This window comes from Hypomesus transpacificus, chromosome 22 (genome assembly GCF_021917145.1).
Source record: "Hypomesus transpacificus isolate Combined female chromosome 22, fHypTra1, whole genome shotgun sequence".
Lineage (NCBI taxonomy): Eukaryota > Metazoa > Chordata > Actinopteri > Osmeriformes > Osmeridae > Hypomesus > Hypomesus transpacificus.
Window position 1 is genome coordinate 13,426,878 of NC_061081.1, and position 22,150 is coordinate 13,449,027.

A 22,150-nucleotide genomic window follows, 5' to 3' on the forward strand; every position below is an offset into this window, starting at 1 on the left:
GCCCCCTTTAAAGCGACAGTAAAACCCAATCTATACGTGTTTAGTTTATTATAAGCACTCAAGCGCGCGCGCAGTCGCACTATGGCGACAATTGACAAACAGTGTCAATAGACCCGAATAGGATAACTGACTTTAACTCATGATAAATGTACCTAAAAAACAATAAATGTAGACAAAATCATCTATTTATATGTTGGATTCAAGGTCAGCGTGTTCCTTCAAATCGGAGTTTGCGTTTTCTCCTAACACCACTTGCCTCTCGCTTTCCGTACTTGATGTCAAACAAAAAAAGATCGGGAGGGGATAGAAGCCATCCTCCGTTAATAATGATAGTTTTCGTCAAGTAACTATCATTTCACCCCGACAAAATACCCGAAGTCGTCGTTTTGCAATTGTATTAATACTGCATTTCATGAGTGCCGGGCTGAATTGTAGTTTTTAACGGTTTTTCGTCAACATTGAGGGATGTCTAAACGACTGCGGAACAGAGAAGTATGCGCTGATTGCAGTGCTCCGGGTATGTTACTAGCGCGAGCTAGTTTAGTTAGCTTGCAGGACTGCCTTCTGAAACATGACGATCTCAAAATGATTCATGCTTAATAATTCGTCTGATATCATTGAGCGATAATCTGGGCATTTGTGCGAAATGAACCTTAAATTACATTGGCTGCTAACTGTACAGTTGGAGACAGTTTTAGCTTTCTTGGCAAACAAGCATGTATAATCTTCTCTTGCGCCTGTGAGAAGCTGTTGTTAGCTCGCGGGTAACTTTGCCGTTGGCTTTGCAGTGCCGGTGGTTACACAAGGCAGCTCGAGCAATCATTGGCATCACTGTCTGATCACTGGCTATGCCAGATTTGTTTTGGCGGTAGGTGCACATGTTTTGTACGCCGGCGTTCGCCTGGCAAAGAATGCGTCGTTAACTACAGTTTAAGAAGATGAGTTCCCAGGGCCAAGACGAGCAATCGTAAATTATGAACATCAGCAAATAGCCCAGATTAATTTGACATGTCCTTAATAAATTCAGAACATGATGACTAATTGTTGTGTTGCAGAGCCGCGCTGGGCCTCAGCGAATCGTGGCGTGCTGATCTGTGACGAGTGTTGCAGCATTCACCGGGGTCTTGGTCGACACAGCTCTCAAGTGCGGCACGTAACACACACCCCATGGCCGCCCTCCCAATTACAGGTGTGTGACACAGCCGTTAAGATCCTCTCTAATCACTGCTGCATCTCTTCGCGTGTTATTTTGCACCCCTTATCCTTGCGTAATAGGAACGATTCATTGTTTCTCTCCTAGATGGTTCAGACTCTGTACGGCAACGGAGCTAACTCGATATGGGAGCACAGCCTTCTGGACCCTTCCACGGCCCTGAGTGGCAGGCGCAAGGCTAACCCCCAGGACAGGGTGCAGTGAGTACTTCATAATAACAGCCACAGCACACAGACGCTTTCATGAACGTACAGCAGGGAGATTTTTACCGAACCTGCAACCTCCCGATCTGCAGTCAAAAGCTCTAACCACTGAGCTGCACCCAGCCACCTCTACGTTTTACTTCCACATCACTGCATGGAACAGGAAGAATGTCCGCTTTTTTAAATCACGTTTGAAATCCCGCATGTTTTGAGATCTTGAGAGGCTTAAGTGTGAGCTTCTCGTTTGCCAGCCCCAACAAAACGGAGTTCATCAAGGCTAAGTACCAGATGCTGGCGTTCGTCCACCGGATGCCCTGCCGAGAGGATGACAACGTCACCACCAAGGACCTCAGCAAGGTGAGAGGTCAATGCCAAGCCTGGAACGATCTCCCTCATCCAAAGGGTTTCCTTAGAAGATTGTGGAGAAATAATGTAACGTAGGCCTATTCATTCGTCTGCTGTCAAGTGCTTTACCCACAAAGCTATACCCTCCTCCCCAGAGTAGAACTTGTAGAATCGTAGAACTCGCCATGTATGAGATCCACGCTTTTTAGAGTGGATAAAAGCGACTGGTAAACAAATGAAATTGTGAAACGTTTTGACCCCGCTCTGCTCCCCATCCAGCAACTGCACTCCAGCGTTCGAACGGGCAACCTGGAGACCTGCCTGAGGCTACTGTCCCTGGGGGCCCAGGCCAACTTCTTCCATCCAGTAAGTTATCCTCGACAGGACACCAAAGCACCCTCCAATGTTCTCCCAGGGGCGGGGGGGTGAGGGTGGGGGGTGTTGGGGAGAGGGTGGGCGGGTGTTGGGGTGAGGGTGTTGGGGTGAGGGTGGGGGGTGTTGGGGTAGAAGGGGGGGGCGGAGCAGTGCTTGGGGTGGCTGCTACAAACATACATGTTGAGTTATGTGCCGTTTCTACTATCCAACCCCCCCTCGAGAAGGCTACTGTCACAAAGCTCACAAGTTGCGTTGCATTTGAACTCCCTCACCTCCAGGAGAAGGGAAACACCCCCCTGCACATAGCCGCCAAGGCAGGCCAGCTGTGCCAGGCTGAGCTGCTGGCCGTGTACGGGGCCGACCCCGGAGCCTTGGACACCGGGGGGAAGACCCCCATCGACTACGCAAGGTACCCCACGTCCTGGACTCTCTCACGGGGCCCCCCGACTCTCTCACTAGGCTCTGAGGCTTAACTGTGGTACTTCCACCTTCCTTTTTTAGAATGTGTAAAAGTGCTCAACAGCCAGTACTCATAGCGTATACCTAGATATAGATACAGAGAAAATTCCCCCCAAATTCGTATTATATTTTGACTGTATGGAGTTACAGAGTTGTGCTTGACAACGAATGGAAAAGTGTGTTGATCTTGTTAATGTTGATGAGGCTGGTGTTCATGACCTACTTTTCCCCGGCCCTTCCGCCTCTCTCCCGCTGCGCCCTCTGCCTCCTGTCCCCCTGCCCCTCCGCCTCTCTCCCCCTCTGCCCCCTGTCGCCCTGCACCTCCACCCCCTGCCCCTCAGACAAGCAGGGCACAAGGAGCTGGCTGACCGCCTGGTGGAGATCCAGTACGAACTCACTGACCGGCTCACGTTCTACCTCTGTGGAAGGAGGCCAGGTGAGAACCAGACCAGGCCTGGGTGACAGGGACACAAACTGGGCCAGGCCTAGGTGACAGGGACACAAACTGGACCAGACCAGGCCTGGGTGACAGGGACACAAACTGGGCCAGGCCTGGGTGACAGGGACACAAACTGGACCAGAGCAGGCCTGGGTGACAGGGACACAGACTGGGCCAGACCAGGCCTGGGTGACAGGGACACAAACTGGACCAGAGCAGGCCTGGGTGACAGGGACACAGACTGGGCCAGGCCTGGGTGACAGGGACACAGACTGGGCCAGGCCTGGGTGACAGGGACACAAACTGGGCCAGGCCTGGGTGACAGGGACACAGACTGGGCCAGGCCTGGGTGACAGGGACACAAACCAAGACTGGACGTATTTCTCTAACCTGTCTCTGTGTTTCCACCAGACCACCGGAACGAACAACACTTCATTATCCCGCAAATGGCTGACAGGTAAGATAAGATACTGCTAGTCATACACGCGTCTGTGGTGGGTGTAGCTCAGTGGGAGCGTACGTGACTTTAGATCAAAAGGCAGCTGGTTCGACTCCCCCTCTGTGCGTTGTTTTGGATCAAAGGATTCTTATTACTGGTATTGTTATGTGCAAGTAGGAGCTGTACCTACCTGAGTTTTAAGCCACTTAATCATGCACTGTATACAAATGCAGATTACCAACCTTTTATAATAACACGATTGTCATTGAAATTGTCTCCCATTGCTGCATCATTTTGATGGTTAAGAAATGAGTAAGTATCTAAGCCTGTCACTTACAATCTCATGTTGTTTACCCAGAGTTTTAAGTACACATCTGTTTTTCTGTCTGCAGCAGTCTGGATCTGTCAGAGTTTGCAAAAGCAGCGAAGAAGAAGCTCCAGTCTGTGAGTCAGCATGTATTTATGCAGTCTTTCTGGAAGGCATTTCTTTGTCGATTCAGGAACTTCAGAATTTAATGTCAGTAAGTAGGTCTGAGTTCCTTGGAGGGAGGAGGAGCTTGTGAAGTCCTCACTGTGTTCCTCTGTCATCCTTTCAGCTCACCAACCACCAGTTTGAAGAGCTCGCCATGGACGTCTACGATGAGGTAGACAGGAGAGAAACCGACGCAGGTGAGGAGACCTCACCCTCATTCACACCGTGAGCTTAGGCCTGATCGAGACCGTTCCCCGACTCTGACCGCAGAAACAGTCGGAACTGTGCACTTCGGATCCTTGATCTTCTGCTGTACTCTCTGTACCCACTGTCTGCATGTCGTATTTGATCAAAGCGTCTGCTAAATGAAGGAAATGTCAATCTCCCCTGGCAGTGTGGCTGGCGACCCAGAATCACAGCAGTCTGGTGACAGATGCCACTGTGGTCCCCTTCCTGCCCGTCAACCCCGAATACTCCTCCACTAGGAACCAGGCAAGTCCTCACACACTGCACCCAGTCCACCACTGCACCCAGTCCACCACTGCACCACTGCACCCAGTCCACCACTGCACCACTGCACCCAGTCCACCACTGTACCACTGCACCCAGTCCACCACTCCACCACTGCACCCAGTCCACCACTGCACCCAGTCCATCACTGCACCACCGCACCTAGTCCACCACTGCACCCAGTCCACCACTGCACCACTGCACCCAGTCCACCACAGGATAACATGCCTCTTAACCACGGGTTCAGTCTAAAGAAGTTAAGGTTTTGGTTCTGATGAGATCGTCTTGGATGGTCTTTCTTTCTTACATCCTGTCTTACTTCCTGTCCTGTCTCTATCTCTGTCTTTCTTCCCTTTTTTCTTTTCTTCCTGTCTCTTTGATCTGTCCGTCTTCCAGGGCCGCCAGAAGCTGGCGAGGTTCAACGCGCACGAGTTTGCCACCCTCGTCATCGACATTCTAACCGACGCCAAACGCCGGCAGCGGGGGAACTCCTGCGAAAGCCCCAAAGGTGCCTCGCCCCTCACTAGCTCCTTCCTGTTCTGCGTTGGCCAACTCTGGCTCGGTCGCCGGGGGCGACGAAAAACAGGAAGTGTGTCTGCTGACATGCTGCGTTTGGTCTGCAGATGACGTGGAGCTGATCCTGAAAGGGACGAGCAGTCGCCATGGCAGCGAGAGCCAGGACAACGACCAGCCGGATTACGACAGCGTGGCGTCGGACGAGGACGGGGACCGCGAGCCGGTCTCGGAGAACAATGGGAACATGGGGCGCACCAAGGTAACGAGACACCGAGCCGGCATCCAGCATCAGCGCCTCTATAAATACACCATCACTACATGTCTCCCTGTCGATGTCACGTAACCTGAAGCTTGGTATCCCTGTTGACCCCCTTCCCCCACGCACACACTCACACACACACACATACTCACACACATTCACACACACACACACATATTCACACACACACACACATATACTCACACACATGCGCACACACTCACACACATATACTCACACACCTACACCTCCACCCGCAGAGCTCGGAGTCATCTGACCTCTCAGACGGACCAATCACAGTGCAGGAGTTCCTGGAGGTGAAGACGGCTCTGACGGCGTCTGAGGCTAAGATCCAGCAGCTCCTCAAGGTCAACTGTCACCTCAATGAGGAACTGCGCCTGATGCAGGGCAAGGTACACTCCTGACACCCTGCACTTCTATACGACTACACTGGCCTCAAGCCCTACACTCAATCGCTTATACACTTCCATACTCTTACACTTCTACAAGGTACACCAGCCTTTATTCCTACACTTCTGAAAGTTACACTGGCCTACACTCCAAAAAGTCTACTCAAGACATGTTTCTCCCGGAAGCAGCTGTATTGTGTGGGGTTTTCTCCACAGAACAATGGTTGCACAGCACAGCTATAATTAGAAAGGGAAGTGAGAGCAGCAGGCAGTGTGGTGCTGCTGCAGTGGCCCTGAAAGGAGGACTTCCTTCCCACAGAGTCCTCTGTGTTCCTCCATCATGTAGAGCTGCTGTCAGAGCCAGGGCCTGGAGAAGCTGATCCTCATCCCCTTCTCTCTCCGACCTTCCTTCTCATCTCCCTCCCTCCCCCATCTCTCCCCCCTCCCTCCCTCACTTCCCCATCTCTCCCCCCTCCCTCCGTCTCTCCCCCTTCCTCGCCCTCCCACCCCTCTCCTCCCTCCCCCAGCTGAACTCCCTGCAGACAGAGAACACCACCCTGCGCTGGCAGGCCCCCGGGGGCCCCCCTCACCCCCACCAGCCCCCCGGCCGGCCCCCGGTGCGGGGCGGGCGCCCCATGTCCATGTATGAGACGGGCTCGGGCGTGCGGCCCTACCCCCACAGAGAGGCCCCGCGGCCCGAGGACGGCCTCACCCTGCACCCGCTGCCCACCAACGTAAGTCCTGGAGGTCTGGTGAGGGGGTGTCGGGCCCGACAGGTTTGGTTTGCGCTGTTTATGAATCACCGCTAGTTCCCCCCCCGCCCCCCCTACAAGTCATGTGTTATCCACCCCCCCCCCCCCCCCCCCCCCCCCCCCCCCCCCCCATTCACAGTAAAGTAAGTGTCCCCGGTCAAGGTTTTACAGGCCCTCCACCCACAGCAGTCCATCCCAACAGCAAGACACGTAAACCTGGTTTGACTCCTCTCTAGATTGGGCGTGGCCCTCTGGGATCGGCCTCCTCCTCCCTGCCCACCTTCCCCTCCTCCTTGTCCTGGTCGCGTGACGAGAGAGCTCGAAGGGTTAAGTACCGGAACCTTCCCCTCTCAGGGAGGCCAGCTCCTGCAGGCCGGGGGAGGGGGGGGAGGGAGGGGAATCTGTTCCCCTGCTCGTCTCCTCGTCTCCTTGCCTCCTGTCTCCTCGCTGCCCTCCAGCATTGCCTGCCTGCCTGCACTCACTGCTGTGATCTGCTGAAGCTCACTGACCTGTCCTCTCCACTACTCCACTACTCCACTACTGCCGAAGAGAACTCTCTCTGTCTCTGTTTCTCGTCTCTCTGTTCTCTCTCTCTCTCCCTCTCTTTCTGATTCTGTCTCTTTCTCTGCCTTTTTCATTTACTCTCTCTGATCCTCTCTCTTTCTGATCCTCCCTCTCTCTCTCTCTGATCCTCTCTGTCTCTCTCTCTCTGATCCTCTCGTCTCTCTCTCTCTCTGATCCTCTCTCTCTCTCTCTCTGATCCTCTCTCTCTCTCTCTCTCTCTCTCTCTCTCTCTCTCTGATCCTCTCTCTCTCTCTCTCTCTCTCTCTCTCTCTCTCTCTCTCTCTGATCCTCTGTCTCTCTCTCTCTCTCTCTCTCTGGCCCGAGGTGGACTGGACCTTCTGCACGCTCTTTCCTTGCCCAGTCTGAAAGCCCACAGGACCAGGGCTGCAAACCAGCCTCCCTGCCCTAAACATGCACACAGATTAAAGGCTTCATCACCCTAACGTACCTCTCCCTATCAGCCATGGGACTTGACCCGTTTACACTGCGCAACAGAACCCTTCCAGAACCAGCACTAACGCCAGGTCACTGCTGTTCTTACTGTATTAAAGTCACCGAGATCCACTCAATGGAACCAGCATTCCTTCCTGTATCTTTTCTTTTTTCCTTCCTCGCTTTGAAACCATCGGAGATCTCGCGATCCGATTGGCTGTACGGGTCAGGACAGCATGATTCTGATTTGTCCACCGCTTTTGCGAGAATTCCCCCCCACGGTAATGCGCGTTGGCTGCGGTTCAGACCTGCTCGTACGTGTCGGTGTGGACCCTGGGGAGCTCTGAGGCGGTGTTGTGGGCGTGGCTGGATGTGTGACGTTGTCTTCTGTCTCGCTGCAGGGCTGCAGCCTGGAGGGGCGAGGCGGCGTAACGGACAACGACTACGACAACGCAGCCGACCTCTCCCAGCTCGACGAGTCTGGGTACGACCTGCCAGAGCCCTTTAGGGCTCTCGTCTGCAGTACTGTGCAAACGTTTTCAGAAAGTTTTTTAATTAAAAGAATCAAGTAAGCCTAAAGCTAAAATGCTTTGAGGGATTAAGGAAATGAAACGATATAGCTATAAATATTCTAAATGCTTCTCTTTTTTGCTGACACACTTATGCAGAAGACAAAAAAAGACACATAAAGAGCAACCATGTATGTCAAAAAGTCTTGGACAGAGTACTGTACAACTTCAACTGACTCCAACCTAAACAAAACACCCTCTTTCCCCTTGCTTCCCCCTCTCCCTCCATCCCTCCCCTCGCCTCCCTCCCCCCTCTCCCTCCATCCCTCCCTCCCTTGCCTCCCTCCCTCCCTCCACCCCTGTGCAGTGTGTCAGGCCGGGCCTGCAGCTGGCTGGCGGAGGGCTCTCCCGGTGGCCTGGGGGAGCAGCAGGAGGAGGAGGAGGAGGTGGAGGGGGGCGAGGCAGTCTCCACCCTGCCCTGCACCGAGGACGTCATCTGTAAGACGGAGCAGATCACCAAGAACATCCAGGAGCTGCTGCGGGCCGCCCAGGAGAACAAGCACGACAGGTGAGGCAGACACACACACACACACACACTGACTACACATACGAATGGAAGTACACACACACATGGAGAGCGCACACACATTCACACAGGCACACACAGTTGAGTGGAGTTGTGGAGCAGGATTGTGTTATCTGATCGTGTTATTCCTTCCATACCATCTTTCCACTCACCCTCCTGAGTTCTGCATTCACTCTGTCTCCCACCTCATCCTCTCCCTCCCCCTCCCTCCCCCCCGTGGCGTGGGGGAGGGCAGCTCCAGGTTCGGGGCCAGTCAGGGGTGCTTCCCCAGCCTGCTCCCCTGCTGCGAGGTGGGGGTCCCAGACTGTTCCCCTGGCCTGGTGCCCTGCTCTGACAGGGACAGCCTGGATCGAGGCTGCCTCCCCACCCTGCTGCCCTGCCCTGGAAAGGCCCCCGGGGTCTCCTTTTCCTCCTCCTCTTCCTCCTCCACGTGTTCCCTCCAGGGTCCTCCTGGCTCCTGGTACTGCTGCCTCGGCCCCTGGCTGTCAGGCTCTGTGTCTTCTCTGGCTGTGTGCTGGCTGGCTGGGGGCGGGGAGCTGGGTGGGGGAGGGGGGTGGGGGAGGGGAGGGGGGTTGTTGTGTCTTGTGCTAAATACAGCTGGCAGGAAACAAAGAGGACTGCCAACATCCCTCTATGGAACGCCAAATTTAGAAGGCGTGAAGCCTCAGTGATTTACTGATATTTTCAGCCTCATGATATCTGTAACGTTGAATCTACTTTTAGATTAAATCAAGTTTTTTATAAAAAAAACATATATATATTTATATATATATACACACACACACACATTACAATCCAGTTATTTGGCGTCTGAACTCTTGCTTTTGACACCAAGCCTCAAGGTTTTGGACCTTAACTTTAAACTCTGTGTGGTATTTTGCTTCGCTTTTTGCGCTTGGGTGCCAAACCTTGCTCTCTGTGGAACTCCTCGTGTCTCTGGCTGCCATTTTGTCTGCATCGTCTGCCTCTATTAGATTGTGATGCAGGAACAATGCAGGATGTGTTCCTATGGCATTCTGATGGACTCGCCATGGTTTGATAATGAGTGCTCCACTGAACAAGGCCCGCTTGCGATCACACGGTTCATTTGGGGTGTGGGGGGGGGGGGGGGTCAACTGGTTTGCAAGACTACCCTCAGCATCAGTCATCCAGGGAAGGTTTTTTGTGTGTTTATTGAACCGTTGTCGTGTCTAACAGCAGGGGGTGTTGTTGTGTTTTCCTCCCTTTAGCTTTGTCCCATGCTCTGAAAGGATCCATGTGGCCGTGAGAGAGATGGCCACCCTGTTTCCCAAGGTAAGCCCCTGCCGCCCTGGGCTACTCAACACCAGGGGCTGAGTGTTTGGTAAACAAGCAGAGGATGACACAGGTGTAAGGCTGTTGGGATGTTCCACTGTGAGCCACAGGGCTGGGCTTGTAACTTAGTTTTTTTCCTCGCTGTCCCAGTACCGTCCCAAAGTGCACTTGACCTGTCCCAAAATGTACATTAGACCTGACCTGCCCCCACTGCAAAAAAAAATCCTAGGGGAAACACTGGCTCTGCTTTACTATACTCTGTTTTAGGCTTCTCTGTTGTCTCCTCCCCTTTCACTGTGTGAAAAAAAAAAAAAGTTTTGAAAGGTTGAACAAATTATTTTCTTTATTTTTTTTTCACACATACACCCAGGCCACACACACACACAACCCATACACACACACACACACACACACTCCAAACATACCTGGCCTGACACCTGCCTGGAAAAAGCCATAGTATGGGGCTGTGTTTTGTCAACAGTATGTGACCTGCCTCTTCCCCCTGCCCCACGCTCAACTCTCTCTCTCCATCTCTCTTCCCACCTCTCTACACCTCTCCTCCCCCTGCCCGCTAAACTCTCTCCATCTCTCTACACCTCTCTTCCCCCTGCCCCCACCCTAATCTCCCCCCCCCCCCCCCCCCCCCTCCTCAGAGACCCCAGTCTAAGATGGTTCGTGACTCTCTGGGCCTGCTCACCTCCAGCGCTAGCCGGCTGCAGGGAGAATGCCAGAAGGCTTCGCTTCATGAGCCCCGCCCCTCCGACATGCAGCTGGTCACTCAGCAAGTGATCCAGTGCGCCTATGACATCGCAAAGGCCGCTAAGCAACTGGTCACTGTGACAACCAAAGAAAACAGCAACTGATTTAGTTTGGTTTGTTTGTATGTTTTTTTTGTTTTATTTTTTTTTAATCCAAAGACCTCCCTCTTGATATGTGTTAATGGTCTGGCTAATTTCAATGTAATCAGTATTACTGTTATTATTTGTATGGCATTTTTATTTAATGTATTATGTCACCAGTTAAACGTTATAGGGTTATTGTGTGAAGTTTACAGAAAGTTTTCCTTGGAGAATCGTGGGTCATGCCAAGGCCCTGTTTTTGAGTACAAGTGGTATTAGCGCATATTAGTGGAGTTTAAAGACTTGTCTACCTGGGTGAACGTATAAATAGACATGTTGCAGCCTTTTAAATGTTGGGTGTTTTTTGTGCTTTGTGGTTGTGCTGTTTGCTGCCCCCTTCTACACAACAATGACTACATCGAGACTGTCCAAAGGTTTCATTTATTGTAGATTTGCCAACGTTGGACATTGAAACCTTTTGAAAGTTATTGAACACAGCCATGTGTACTACCAGCGCAGTGACACGTCACAGTAAAATGCCCTCGTCATAATAGGCTCCATGGATGTTCCAAAGTATTGTAATTCCCTGCTAAAGCCATACGTCATAGAACCAAGACCATGTCTTTATTATTATGACGATTGGTTTTCTTATTTTTGACATCCCGAAATGCAATTCTTTTTTATCAACCCCAAATATTTTTTTTTATAGAAAGAAAGTGTACAAACGTATATTCATAATACATATAATCGTAATGCTATAGTCTATTTATAGATACTGTATGTCATCCCTAGCTAACGAAATTTCAACTTTTATTTTCATAAAATAAGTTTAACTAAACAATTGATGCCTTCCTGTATCGCATGGTTTTCATCTCCGACGTAATAATATTTCCGCCGGCAACCAGAGCTCGTGGTCTGTCTCTGTTCTGTTGGTGTGGTGCTGAACCCTGTCTAACCGTGTACCACTGCATCATCGCCTACATGCTGCTAATGGCCAAACAAGTGCAACGAAGTGGTTGTGGAAATGTAGTCATAAATGACCCCCCTTTGAGATCTGTTATGACACAAATGTTGGTCTGAGATGTGTAGATGATCATGTGTTCCATTTGAGTATCACGAGCCAAACAACACTGGGATTCCTGTCATACAATTCTTACCGTTGTGGTTGGAAAAATCTGCCTTTTAAAATAATAAAAAGTAGCCTAATTTATAACCTAATATCGGAATGCTTCGTGTTTCTTGATGGGGGGTGTCAACTTCGGAATGAACTACGAATGTATTATTTTTCTCAAATAGCACAGTCATCCGCACAATATAGTCATAGTTAACATTAAAACCACAGGTGTGAGATCCTGCGGTTCCCCACCGTGCGGCACACCGTCTTTGTGTGCTCTACCTGTGAATGGATGGACTGCGCGGAAGCCTCCCAGCCAATCCAACGCAGCAGAAGAACGCGGAAGACAGTTCCGGGTTTAGTGTAAAACTACTGTCTACCACCGTGAAAGCCGTTGGTTAATTGTCATTATTTGACAAATGGCCCTTTTACTGGATAATCAATTCTCAGAGCTCCCGGCTGACAATGCCGTGGACACAAAGTTGTTTCTGGAATCCGTTTCTCATCTTCCGCCGTTCTTTGGTGAGTGCTGAACACGAGAACACCTGCCTTCCTTAACGAAACGGTCCTGACTGTCATGGATACGCGTTGTCGTCTCTCTTTTGCTGTAACTTAATGTTTTCCTTTGGGTGTTTTCCTTTGGGTGTTTTCCTTCAAGCCCCAAAATCCATACAGGCATTCTATAATAACGCTATATTTACTTGTCGTAACCCATGTATTATACGTAGGCTAGAACTTAACATGAAATGCTGTAAGACTATTACACACATTTCGTTTGTCATGTTTGTTCTAGTAAGTCGTCTAGGCGTCAAATATGTCCTTCTGTGGCTTTTTAAAATTCCGACTCCCACATTGTAGCAGTGCCCTTTTACAGACCATATGAATGGACTCTTTTCAGATCGAACCCACATCCTTCCAAACAGTCAGGTCTCTTGTCTCACTCCAAATTTTTATCATTTCTCCCGGTCCTGTTTAGACTGCCTGGGGTCTAAAGTGTTTTCCCCAATCAAATCAGACATCTCTGGAAATATAACAGTAAGTTTCCTGTCTCAACTATAAATGTTGAACACAGTTAAGTCTGACAAATTCACAGCAGCGTAGCACCCATTGTCTGTGTTTACGGTGTTTTACGTGCAACGCTTATCCTTGTTTTAATGTGCAGAAAATCAGGGGTGTTTACGAGAAAGATCCGTCCAAGTATGCTACCCTCCAGGACATAGTGGAGGCAGAGAAGGAGGCACATGGAGCAGAGTGGCCCAAGGTAGGAGCCACACTGGCCCTCATGTGGCTGAAGAGGTGAGTGCAGAACCGTGTGGAAACATGCAGCTTTGAAGCAGAGGAAGTTGGGTATAACCCTTTTAGGGTGTCCTGGGGGTCAAAGGGCACAGGAATTATGTAGCAAGAGTGTAGTTTGAAGATTGGTGGGGGCAATGCATTATGACATCACAATCACAGTGATGTCAGAAGACAAGTCCCTGCTGCCTACCCTTAAATCGCCTTTTAAGAGATGTATTATGACATCACAATCACAGTAATGTGTTGGACATGTTCTACTGCCCGCCCCTAAATCCGTCTCCTATGACATGCATTATGACATCACAACCACTGACCAGGAAGTAGAACCTCTGGCTGATAGGGTTTTAAACATGGCCGCCCATCGATATCCGCTGTGGTCTCGCAGGGGGTTGCGTTTCATCCAGATCCTGCTGCAGAGTTTGGCCGACGGAGACAGAGATGAAAACAATCCCAACCTGATCAGGGTGAACATCACCAAGGCCTACGAGCAAGCCCTCAAGAGGTACCATGGCTGGATCGTGCAGAAGGTCTTCCAGGTTAGGTCACAGACGACGCATTTTCCAATACGCTGTTTAATCACGACCCTTACAGCGACTGTGCAGTTCTTATAATGATCTTCTGCTTTCCCTTCTTTATGCGCAGTTGGCACTTAGCGGACAAAAGCGTCCGCTAAGTGAATAAAAACAACAAAATGTGACGTGTTAGAGGATTGGATGAGTCAGAGCTTCTATTCTGGCATTTTCTCTCCACAGGCCGCGCTGCTCGCCGCGCCCTACAAGTCGGACTTCCTCAAGTCTCTGTCGAAAGGTCAGGTGGTCACGGAGGAAGAGTGTTTGGCCTGCCTGCGCCTGTTCCTGGTCAACTACACGGCCACGGTGGACGCCATCTACGACATGTACACGAGGCTGAACGCAGAGCTGGATTACACCGTGTGAGTGCGAGGTGGTAACCCTCCTATGGAACAGACCGGACTGGGGGGAACCCTTCTGCGGTTCCTGTTGGCTCTTCAGGTTATCTGACTTTCTCAGGTGATGGAACGTTCCAACATTATAAAACAGCCTTTTTTTTGTTGTGAACGTTTAGCTTAATCTTTTGGTTGTCGTTTTCTCAGACATGGATTAAGCCCAGTTCTAAAAGTAAGAGAAAGATTCGATGAAGATCTCCATTGATGACATAATGTTAGGAGGCTAAACTAGGACTAGGATTAATACATGTCTTTGTAACTGGGCCTTAGTTACCAAGGTATAACTATGTTATTTCTAACTAAATATTGTCAGTTTGGGCCCCTGTCGTGGTGAATCTATTGTTGTTACATGTTGAGATGTACAGTCCTTGCTCAGTATGCCTTCTCATTATACGTTAATCCGTATTATGTCAAGAAGTTCCGTAAACATGGTGAACTTTTACCGTTTGTATCTGGTCTAAATCATATTAATTGGCTGTTGAACTGATGTATTGATTTGTGTCAAGCAGTGACACCATCATCGTTTCAGAGTGTGACATTCCAGGATAGACAGAGATCCTCTGAGTGTTATTTCAGACTCTCTCTGTGGGAGTTGAGAGTGTTCCTCATATTGATTCCCTTCACCGAAGATACACTCTCTGTAACTCTGCCCGGTTATATGAGCTACTGTTCTGGTGGCTGGTTACTGGAACTATCGCACTACCCCCCCCTCCCCCCCCCCCCCCTCCTTCCCCCCCATATCACACCTCTTCCTGCCTTAACAGTCGACAACCTTTCTGGAGTGCCTTGTGTGAAAATGCCTGTGTTGTTTCTGTGTGAGTTTTAATGTTTGTGTCACCTTGCTTGTTAAAGGCATGGCATTTATCTGTTAGTGTTTCAGCGTGACTCGCGTTTTCCTAATAATAACCACTAAAGCTGGAGATATGGAGGTAGGATAAGCAGAGTCCATATGTTTAGTTTCCTCTGATTTACTTTTAGTTTTGATTTTAAGTTTTCAAGCCGAATAGAAACTCTTTATCCAGGATTAGGTGGTTCTTAATGAGGCATGGTAGACCATGGTAGAATTGTTGAAAGTTTGTTGATTCAATTTTTAGATTTAGTACTTTGGTTTATTTGTAAACCCGGCATTTTGTGATGAGCAAACACTGAACAAAATGAATGTGAACAATTTGTAACGATGCGTGTATGAGTAATTTATTATATTTTTACGAATAAAAGATGATTCGTTCAAATATGCCTTTTCATTTGTCAAGGTAATGGAGGGTGTAATTTTCATTTTCTGGTATAAAAGTGTAGTTCACTTTTGAGCCTCTTGGGGGTGCCATTTACTTAATTTTGTTGAACCTTCTCACTTGGTGAGATGGATACAATTTGTGCTGTTTGGCATCAAGACAAAACAAGATTGATTTATATTTCATAGTGCATCTTTTCAAGATAAAGAAACACTCTTAGTTCTAATACAAAAACATGTTCTGCCTCTGTGTACTGAAGTCAAGTAGTTCCTTTATTCCATGAACACTGTGGAGGAGCTTGTGGTAGAAGCTCCATAAGAACCTCCTCGTTCTCTTCCCTTTCCCTCCTCTCCCTGACTCTGTCCTCTCCTCCTCCCCTTTCATCCCTGGCTTCCTGTCCTCCCCTGCCTGTCCTCTCCTCCTTTATCTCTGTCACCCTGGGGTTCTGCTGCTGCAAGCCAGGGTGGCTCCTGTCACTTGCCCTCAGCCGCATAATCCTGTGTGCGTGTACGAGTGTGTGGTGTGTGGGCATGCGTGTGTAGGATGAGCAGGATGTGTGTGGGGTTGGAGTTGGGTGTGTAATCCTGCAGGTTTATCTGCACAGCTGCCCCAGGATGTGCCAGGGCCCACAGGCTGAAAAAAGGCCCAGGGGGCCCAGGGGCCCAGGGGACCCAGGACACAAAAATCCTGACATGGGTCCTCAATGACAACATCCCCTCGGCTTGACAACAAGCCCTTAACGACAGGCCAACTCAACACCCAGCGCCCACCGAGGACACATACCCTTTATGTGTGCCAACATCGACTGCTGCAGGCTTGATGTACAGATCACACAATGGGATCCATTGCCATTGTCGTCGTCGTCCCCCCCCATTCCCCATTTCCAAAATGTAAATGATCCATATTCTTCTAATGTAGAGTGCAAACAAAGAGGTTCTGGTTTGGATTCCTGTTTTTATGTGTTTGTATTTCCTGTGGATTTGACCCCAGTGATGTTTGACTTGAAAGAAAAGCCCTCAGTCAAAAAGAATTTGAAGTTCAGATTTATAGTATTCCTTATGAGAGCTGACATTTGGAAAATGTAGGGCAGTTTAGGAAGGCAGGGTGGGGATGAGAACCATGCCTCAGGGCACAGCATCTTCAGGCTAAATATTCAACAGCTCTCCGTTGGCTAGCCTGTTTCTGAATAATGGGATCATATACATTATTGAAAGTAATATATTCTTGTGTATTTTTCCGGAGGAACGTGTGCACTTTTCACTCACAAATGCAACACCGCGGGGAGAGGAGTGGGAGAAGGCCTATACTTTCTTATTTCCATTTATATGACTCTTCCAAGGTTTCACTAGATTCTGCCCATAGCGTTAGCGGCCATTTTACAACCATGATAAAAGACTGGGAGGCGAATGGAATCCCCCATGCCATCATAACAAAAAAATAAACATTCATGAATATGGCAGTTGTGCGTAAATTATGAGGACGGACAGGCACAAATCCATTTATGGACTTGCAGCTCAACAATAAAAGGTTAGGATGTAATTCAGATATGATTCCAATTTGTTCCTTTTTTTATCTTGAAGATTGAAGTTTCCAATCCAGATATTGTCTGCTCGGCTGTTTTTTCCAGATATTGGACCATCTTCGTTCCTCAACTCAATTATTTCAATCTCTTTGCACAATTGTGTGTTATTTTTTAAAAGTAAGTGTGGGGAATGTGCAATGAAAAATAAAAACGTCTTGCTGGTTTAGAAAATAATTTCATTTATTTGACAATCTTAATCAAGAACAGGACAGGGTAGTGGGAAAGGGACTGGGGTTATACATTGTCAAATCAACATTTTTTTAGTATTTCCTTTTTTTTTGAGAGGGCTCTTGTGTTTTAATAATTGCACTTTATATAATCATCAAGCCAGTTAAGAATGTCTTAATTCACCATAACCCTGACAAGTTACAGAGGCCCAAACAGTCAGCATCCTAAAAACAGACATACAAGAGTCGCTTAAGACCTGGAGACCTCTCAGACCAGCGCAGATCGAGCCCTTGACAGGAAGTCCAGCCACAGCCGAGAGCTTCAGACAGTCTGACAGGAAATGATTGTGAACGGTGTTCTCCAGTGTGGCTCGCTCTGTGTACCCAACATGGTGTTCATAGTCCTCCTGTGAACGGTGTTCTCCAGTGTGGCTCGCTCTGTGTACCCAACATGGTGTTCATAGTCCTCCTGTGAACGGTGTTCTCCAGTGTGGCTCGCTCTGTGTACCCAACATGGTGTTCATAGTCCTCCTGTGAACGGTGTTCTCCAGTGTGGCTCGCTCTGTGTACCCAACATGGTGTTCATAGTCCTCCTGTGAACGGTGTTCTCCAGTGTGGCTCGCTCTGTGTACCCAACATGGTGTTCATAGTCCTCCTGTGAACCATGACGGGAGTAACTCAGTTGTTAGAGCATTTCACTGTGGATCTAATCCCTGTACATCGCTTTGGATTAAAGCGTCTGCTAAGTGAATACATTATTATTAACCAGATGGGGTCATGTGACTCCACCGACTATTTGCTGGGTCCAACAGCTGGGAGATTGAAACTTTGTCTTAGAAAAGCAGAAATGAACAAAACAGAGAGTCTGTCCACATCCTGATCTACATCCTGGGATGGTTATGCAGTAGTGATGATGGATGCAGCGATGTGAGGTGATGATGACACAATGAAAGACACACAATGCCTTGTGTTAAGCAATGGTAACCTCCTAACTGACAGTCTGATAATCCTATGGATTTGAGGGGGTCATTTGAATCATTTTAAATAATACAACATAATGGCTGTGGCTCTTCCAGTGGATATCTGTCCAGATACAGTCCGGTTACAGACAGGAATCACAAAAGAAAAGACAAAACAATATCAGCAACAACAAAAAGATTAAACACTTGAAACAATTCTGAAGCAAAGAATCCCTAATTAGCAGCCAACGCATTTTATGCCTTTATAAATATCCACATAGCAAAATACATATTCAAGTTTTTTCCTTTTCAAATAAACCAGATACTTTTGACCCCCACCAACACCATAGCCGAGCCAATCTCAGTCAAATTAGAGCATTCTAATCAGTCGACACGATCACTGATCATCTTAGTGAGAGAAGAGAATGGAAGGTGAGAATGTAGGTTTTCAGTGTAAGAAGAGACACCGAAACAGCAAGTCATGTCAAAGCCTCTACTGTGCTTTTCACATCTCCTAAACGTAGGAATGGCGTGTTTGTCACCTTGTAAAGAGCCTTAAGGATCGCCTGCCCATACACTTTTACCTCACATGAAATACTCACACAAACATTTAAAAATAAACCTTAAATCATGGCTGTGGTATTTCGCTGTACCTAAACAGACTCTAGTTTGAGCTGGGTACGCAGCACAGGAATCATCTGAAGCACTTAGACGTCACCTGATTGGTCAAGAACAATAACAACGACAACCAACACCCCACCCCCAAATAAAAAGTGAAATGTCAGAGGATAGTCAGTCAGGTCAGTCATTATTTTCATAATTGATTATCATGATCACCCTTTCAGACTCTACAACACCACATACTTAACACAGAGCCCTCTAGCAACACGTACAGCTCATGCTCACATTACAAAGGCAGGTGACACACATAGGGGCCTTGTCTATCCAACATGGCCGCCCAGCCAGCCAGTGAGTTCTCGTTGGGATTCCCTTGGTCATCATGCGGTGTTTCCAGCCTGACGTGCCCTGGTCTTATCCGGTCACCGCTCGGTGGTCAGACCATTCGACAGCACATTGAGATGTGGCAGGTTTCGAATCCCCCCACCCCCACCCACCCGTGTACGTCGCTAGGGATAATAGTTTTTTTTTTTTTTTTTAAGCGTCTGCTGAATGAACACACTACTATCTGAACACCGGTAGCTGGATGTGGCTGGTGAGTTGCTGCGGGTGCTGGTGAGGGGGGTAGTCCAGGAGGTGGGGCATGCCCGCCGCGTTGTACCCCCGGCCTAGCATGCGCTCCTTGATGCAGGGTGGGTGGATCTCACTGATCAGGCACTCCAGAGACTGCAGACTGCTGCTCAGTACCGACGCGTGGCACAGGCTGCTGCCCGCCAGGCCACAACAGAGCCCCTGGCTTTGGTCTGTGCTGTAGGCCTGGAGGTGGGGGAGGTGGCAGAGGCTGGGGTGCGGGTGTTGGCTGGGGTGGGGGTGAGGGTGAGGGTGAGGGTGGGAGAGGCCCATGTCCCTGGGTCTGGCCATTGAGGATCCGGGCAGCATCTCCTGGGAGGTGTAACAGTCGCTGTCCGGGGTGACCAGGAGACTGTTCCAGGGCGGGGCAAAGTATTGCCCCACGGAGAACTCCCCGTGCATGGCTGCACAGTTCAGAGGGGAGGAGCTGACGCGCTCAGGCCCGCCCCCGTCTCCTCCCGTGCTGAGAGGGTGGGGCCTGTAGGAGAGCTGGGAGGAGCAAGCCAATGGGAGGCAGGTCTCGGGGGAGCGGCTGACGGTAGCCCCTCCCCTGCTGCTTCCCCTCGAGTTGCCGTACATGCGCAGCGCCCCCTGGTGGTACTGCTGCCACATGCCGTAGTCCACCGTGTCCAGGTAGCCGGCTTTGGCGATGTCTGCGCTCTGCGTGGGCAGCACGGCCCCCGAGTAGGCCAGGCCGCTCTGCGCCGGAGCCCCGAGGGGGAAGCCTGAGTCTAAGCAGGCCACGGCAGCCACAGCCTGGAGGAAGGGGCTGGCCTGGGCACCACCGCCCCTCGGTAGGGCCTGGCTGTGGGGCTGCCGGCCCATCTGCCTCAACATGCCCTGGGGCCCCAACGCCACCGTCTGACCCGTCCCGGACACGGCCGAGGTAGCCGGCACGAGGTGAGAGGGCGTCGTCACGCCGGGCCCGTCGGGGGGCCGATGGAAGGCCTTGAGTCCATGCCGGCTGGCGGGGTTGTAGGGCGCCACCGCCGTTTGCGCCGGGGAATGTTTAGTCCTCTTGCCCTCCGAGGTTTTCACCACACCCCCGACCAGGGCCGAGGCCTTAACCGTGGCCAGCAGGCCCTGGTAGCCCCCGGAGTAGGGGCTGTAGCGCGGGCCGGTGGTGTCCAGGCCATTGACGGTGCGGTTGAGCTGCTTGTGCTGAGGCACGCGGATGTTGGACGGAAAGATCTTGATGGACAGAGGGCTGCTGGCCGTCTTCTGGGCGAAGGCGTCCAGTTCAGCAGCTGACGGGTAGCAAGACGGCGCCATGGAGGCTAGCTCATCTGAAACACAAACACAGTGGTTGGAACTGTTACTGGGAGGTTTAATGGAGGTTTCACGGAGGTTCTACAGAGGTTCTATGGATCTCAGACTTCCATCCCATTGTTAGCTGGCTTCTATGGATTGCTCGGCATTTCATTCCATCCCTTTGTAAAATAGGCTCTATTGATCACTCTAAATTCAGAATCCTATCCCATTGTAACTAGGTTCAATGGATTACTCAGATCAACATTTCATCCCATTGTAAAGTCAGCTGTATGGATTACTCAGAATACTGAACTCCATCCACTTCCAAACCAGGATCTATGAATCACTCAGAATCTGGATAAGGAAAATTTGAAGTAGAACGGAGGAATGTTAGAGATTAGAAGAAGTAACTTAAACGCCTGATATCTATTCCCATCCTAGCTTGGTACATTCTGAGATTAGTTTATTGATAATGCTTTAGTCCACGCTATCATTAATGTCTATTCAATCCAAAAGACTGACTGAATAATTATCTTGATGCTACAAATGTTGCTTGAAACCGCAGGCCTGATGAGAAACAGGTCAATGCATGGAGGGAGGATGTATCTTGACATTTAGAAGCTGCGACTCAAGACGAGATAAAGGCGATCATCTTTATCTGCTGACCTTTCCTTTTACAGCTGAAGCCCTCTTCCAGGAGGAAGTGCTGATGATAAATATAGCAATAGATAAACATGCCACAGCCACATGTCCAGGAAGAAGAGCGGAGACAAGAAAAATCGTCCAATAAAAACCCACTTATTGTAACGCCTCCTTCGCTTCCCTCTCACCTCTCCCCCTGCCCCCTTTGTTTTCAGAGGGCGAGCACCAGACATCTGCATCTCCTTTAAACTCATTTGGGGGACGGGAGACACCCCCGGGCGCTGTTTGATCAGTGCTTTATGAAATTAATTTGGACTTATTTCAACCCAGAATTGGATTACTCTGGGAAATTAGAGAGTGGAGCAGGAGGAGGCCGGGGAGGAAAGAAACACAATTTTGTCGTCGCAAGAGGCTCAAGTGGGATTCATTTGGTGATATTTTGGCCGTGAGACGAGCGCAGGAAGGGGCTGGGCTGGGCTGGGCTGAGGCAGAAGCCCTAGGTGCTTGAATCAGGTCGGAGGAAATGACAGCCGAACTCATCTGCTTCCTGTAGATTTTGCAGGTCAACATGTAAAAGCTGATGTAGCCTCCCCTTGAACTGAGAAAGACAGTGTTCTTCACTAGAACCCTCTTCCGATACTGTGTTTTTCTCATGTCTTACCTCCCACACAGGCAAGGAAAAAGAGAAAAAAATAATAAGAAAAAAGACCCTCATTGGAAAAAAGCCTCTGATTTCGTCAAGGGTATCCTGCCTTCTCTAAGGCCGTTCCTAAGCAGACTTAAACCTTTCAAGGCTATCTACCTGTGAGGAATCCTCTCTCCTAAGTCCTCTGAGCCTGGATTGACTGTGATGTAGGAGCTGGAAACTGAGGGAGAAGTGGAGGCAAACTGGAAGGAGCCTCCATAGGGGCCGTTACTGAATGGTGTACTGGACAGCTGAAGGGACAAACCAAGATTGGATTTAAACACCATTATTCAGGCAATTTCATGGCTGCTTAGCTCACGGCGACCAAGGAGAGGCGGAATAGGCGCTTCATTTAAAGGCAATAAATCACCTGGCAGAAATTACCCCCGCCCCTC

General features: G+C 49.7%; 3 protein-coding genes across 5 annotated transcripts in view; 2 read left to right on the forward strand and 1 right to left on the reverse strand.

Annotated features, from left to right (window-relative positions):
- The first annotated feature begins 260 nt into the window (after positions 1-260).
- LOC124484147 (ARF GTPase-activating protein GIT2-like) lies at positions 261-11,381 on the forward strand. 3 transcript variants are annotated; one of them, XM_047044903.1, is made up of 20 exons: positions 261-517; positions 1,056-1,189; positions 1,301-1,413; positions 1,668-1,773; positions 2,041-2,127; positions 2,415-2,545; positions 2,937-3,031; positions 3,446-3,491; positions 3,866-3,917; positions 4,070-4,142; positions 4,340-4,437; positions 4,852-4,963; positions 5,079-5,230; positions 5,491-5,643; positions 6,168-6,374; positions 6,629-6,718; positions 7,790-7,872; positions 8,265-8,465; positions 9,713-9,776; positions 10,430-11,381. In XM_047044903.1, the coding sequence occupies exons 1-20, from the start codon at positions 466-468 to the stop codon at positions 10,637-10,639; spliced, it is 2,259 nt and encodes a 752-aa protein (XP_046900859.1). In that variant the 5' UTR covers positions 261-465; the 3' UTR covers positions 10,640-11,381. The 3 variants fall into 3 exon arrangements, with proteins under 3 accessions (XP_046900859.1, XP_046900861.1, XP_046900860.1); XM_047044905.1 differs by having other exon boundaries at positions 3,869-3,917; XM_047044904.1 differs by lacking the exon at positions 6,629-6,718.
- A 654-nt stretch (positions 11,382-12,035) lies between these two features.
- Positions 12,036-15,238, forward strand: LOC124484151 (glycolipid transfer protein-like). Its single transcript, XM_047044912.1, has 5 exons — positions 12,036-12,251; positions 12,706-12,764; positions 12,892-13,025; positions 13,411-13,561; positions 13,778-15,238. Exons 1-5 carry the CDS (start codon positions 12,149-12,151, stop codon positions 13,958-13,960), a joined length of 630 nt encoding a protein of 209 aa, XP_046900868.1. The 5' UTR covers positions 12,036-12,148; the 3' UTR covers positions 13,961-15,238.
- A 1,741-nt stretch (positions 15,239-16,979) lies between these two features.
- The window catches only part of LOC124484148 (protein FAM222A-like), a 32,323-nt gene continuing 27,152 nt past the window's right edge, over positions 16,980-22,150 (reverse strand). Inside the window, exon 3 of the mRNA XM_047044906.1 lies at positions 16,980-20,463. Coding sequence (XP_046900862.1) covers positions 19,112-20,463 — 1,352 coding nt within the window. The 3' untranslated portion in view covers positions 16,980-19,111. The remainder of the gene's footprint in view (positions 20,464-22,150) is intronic.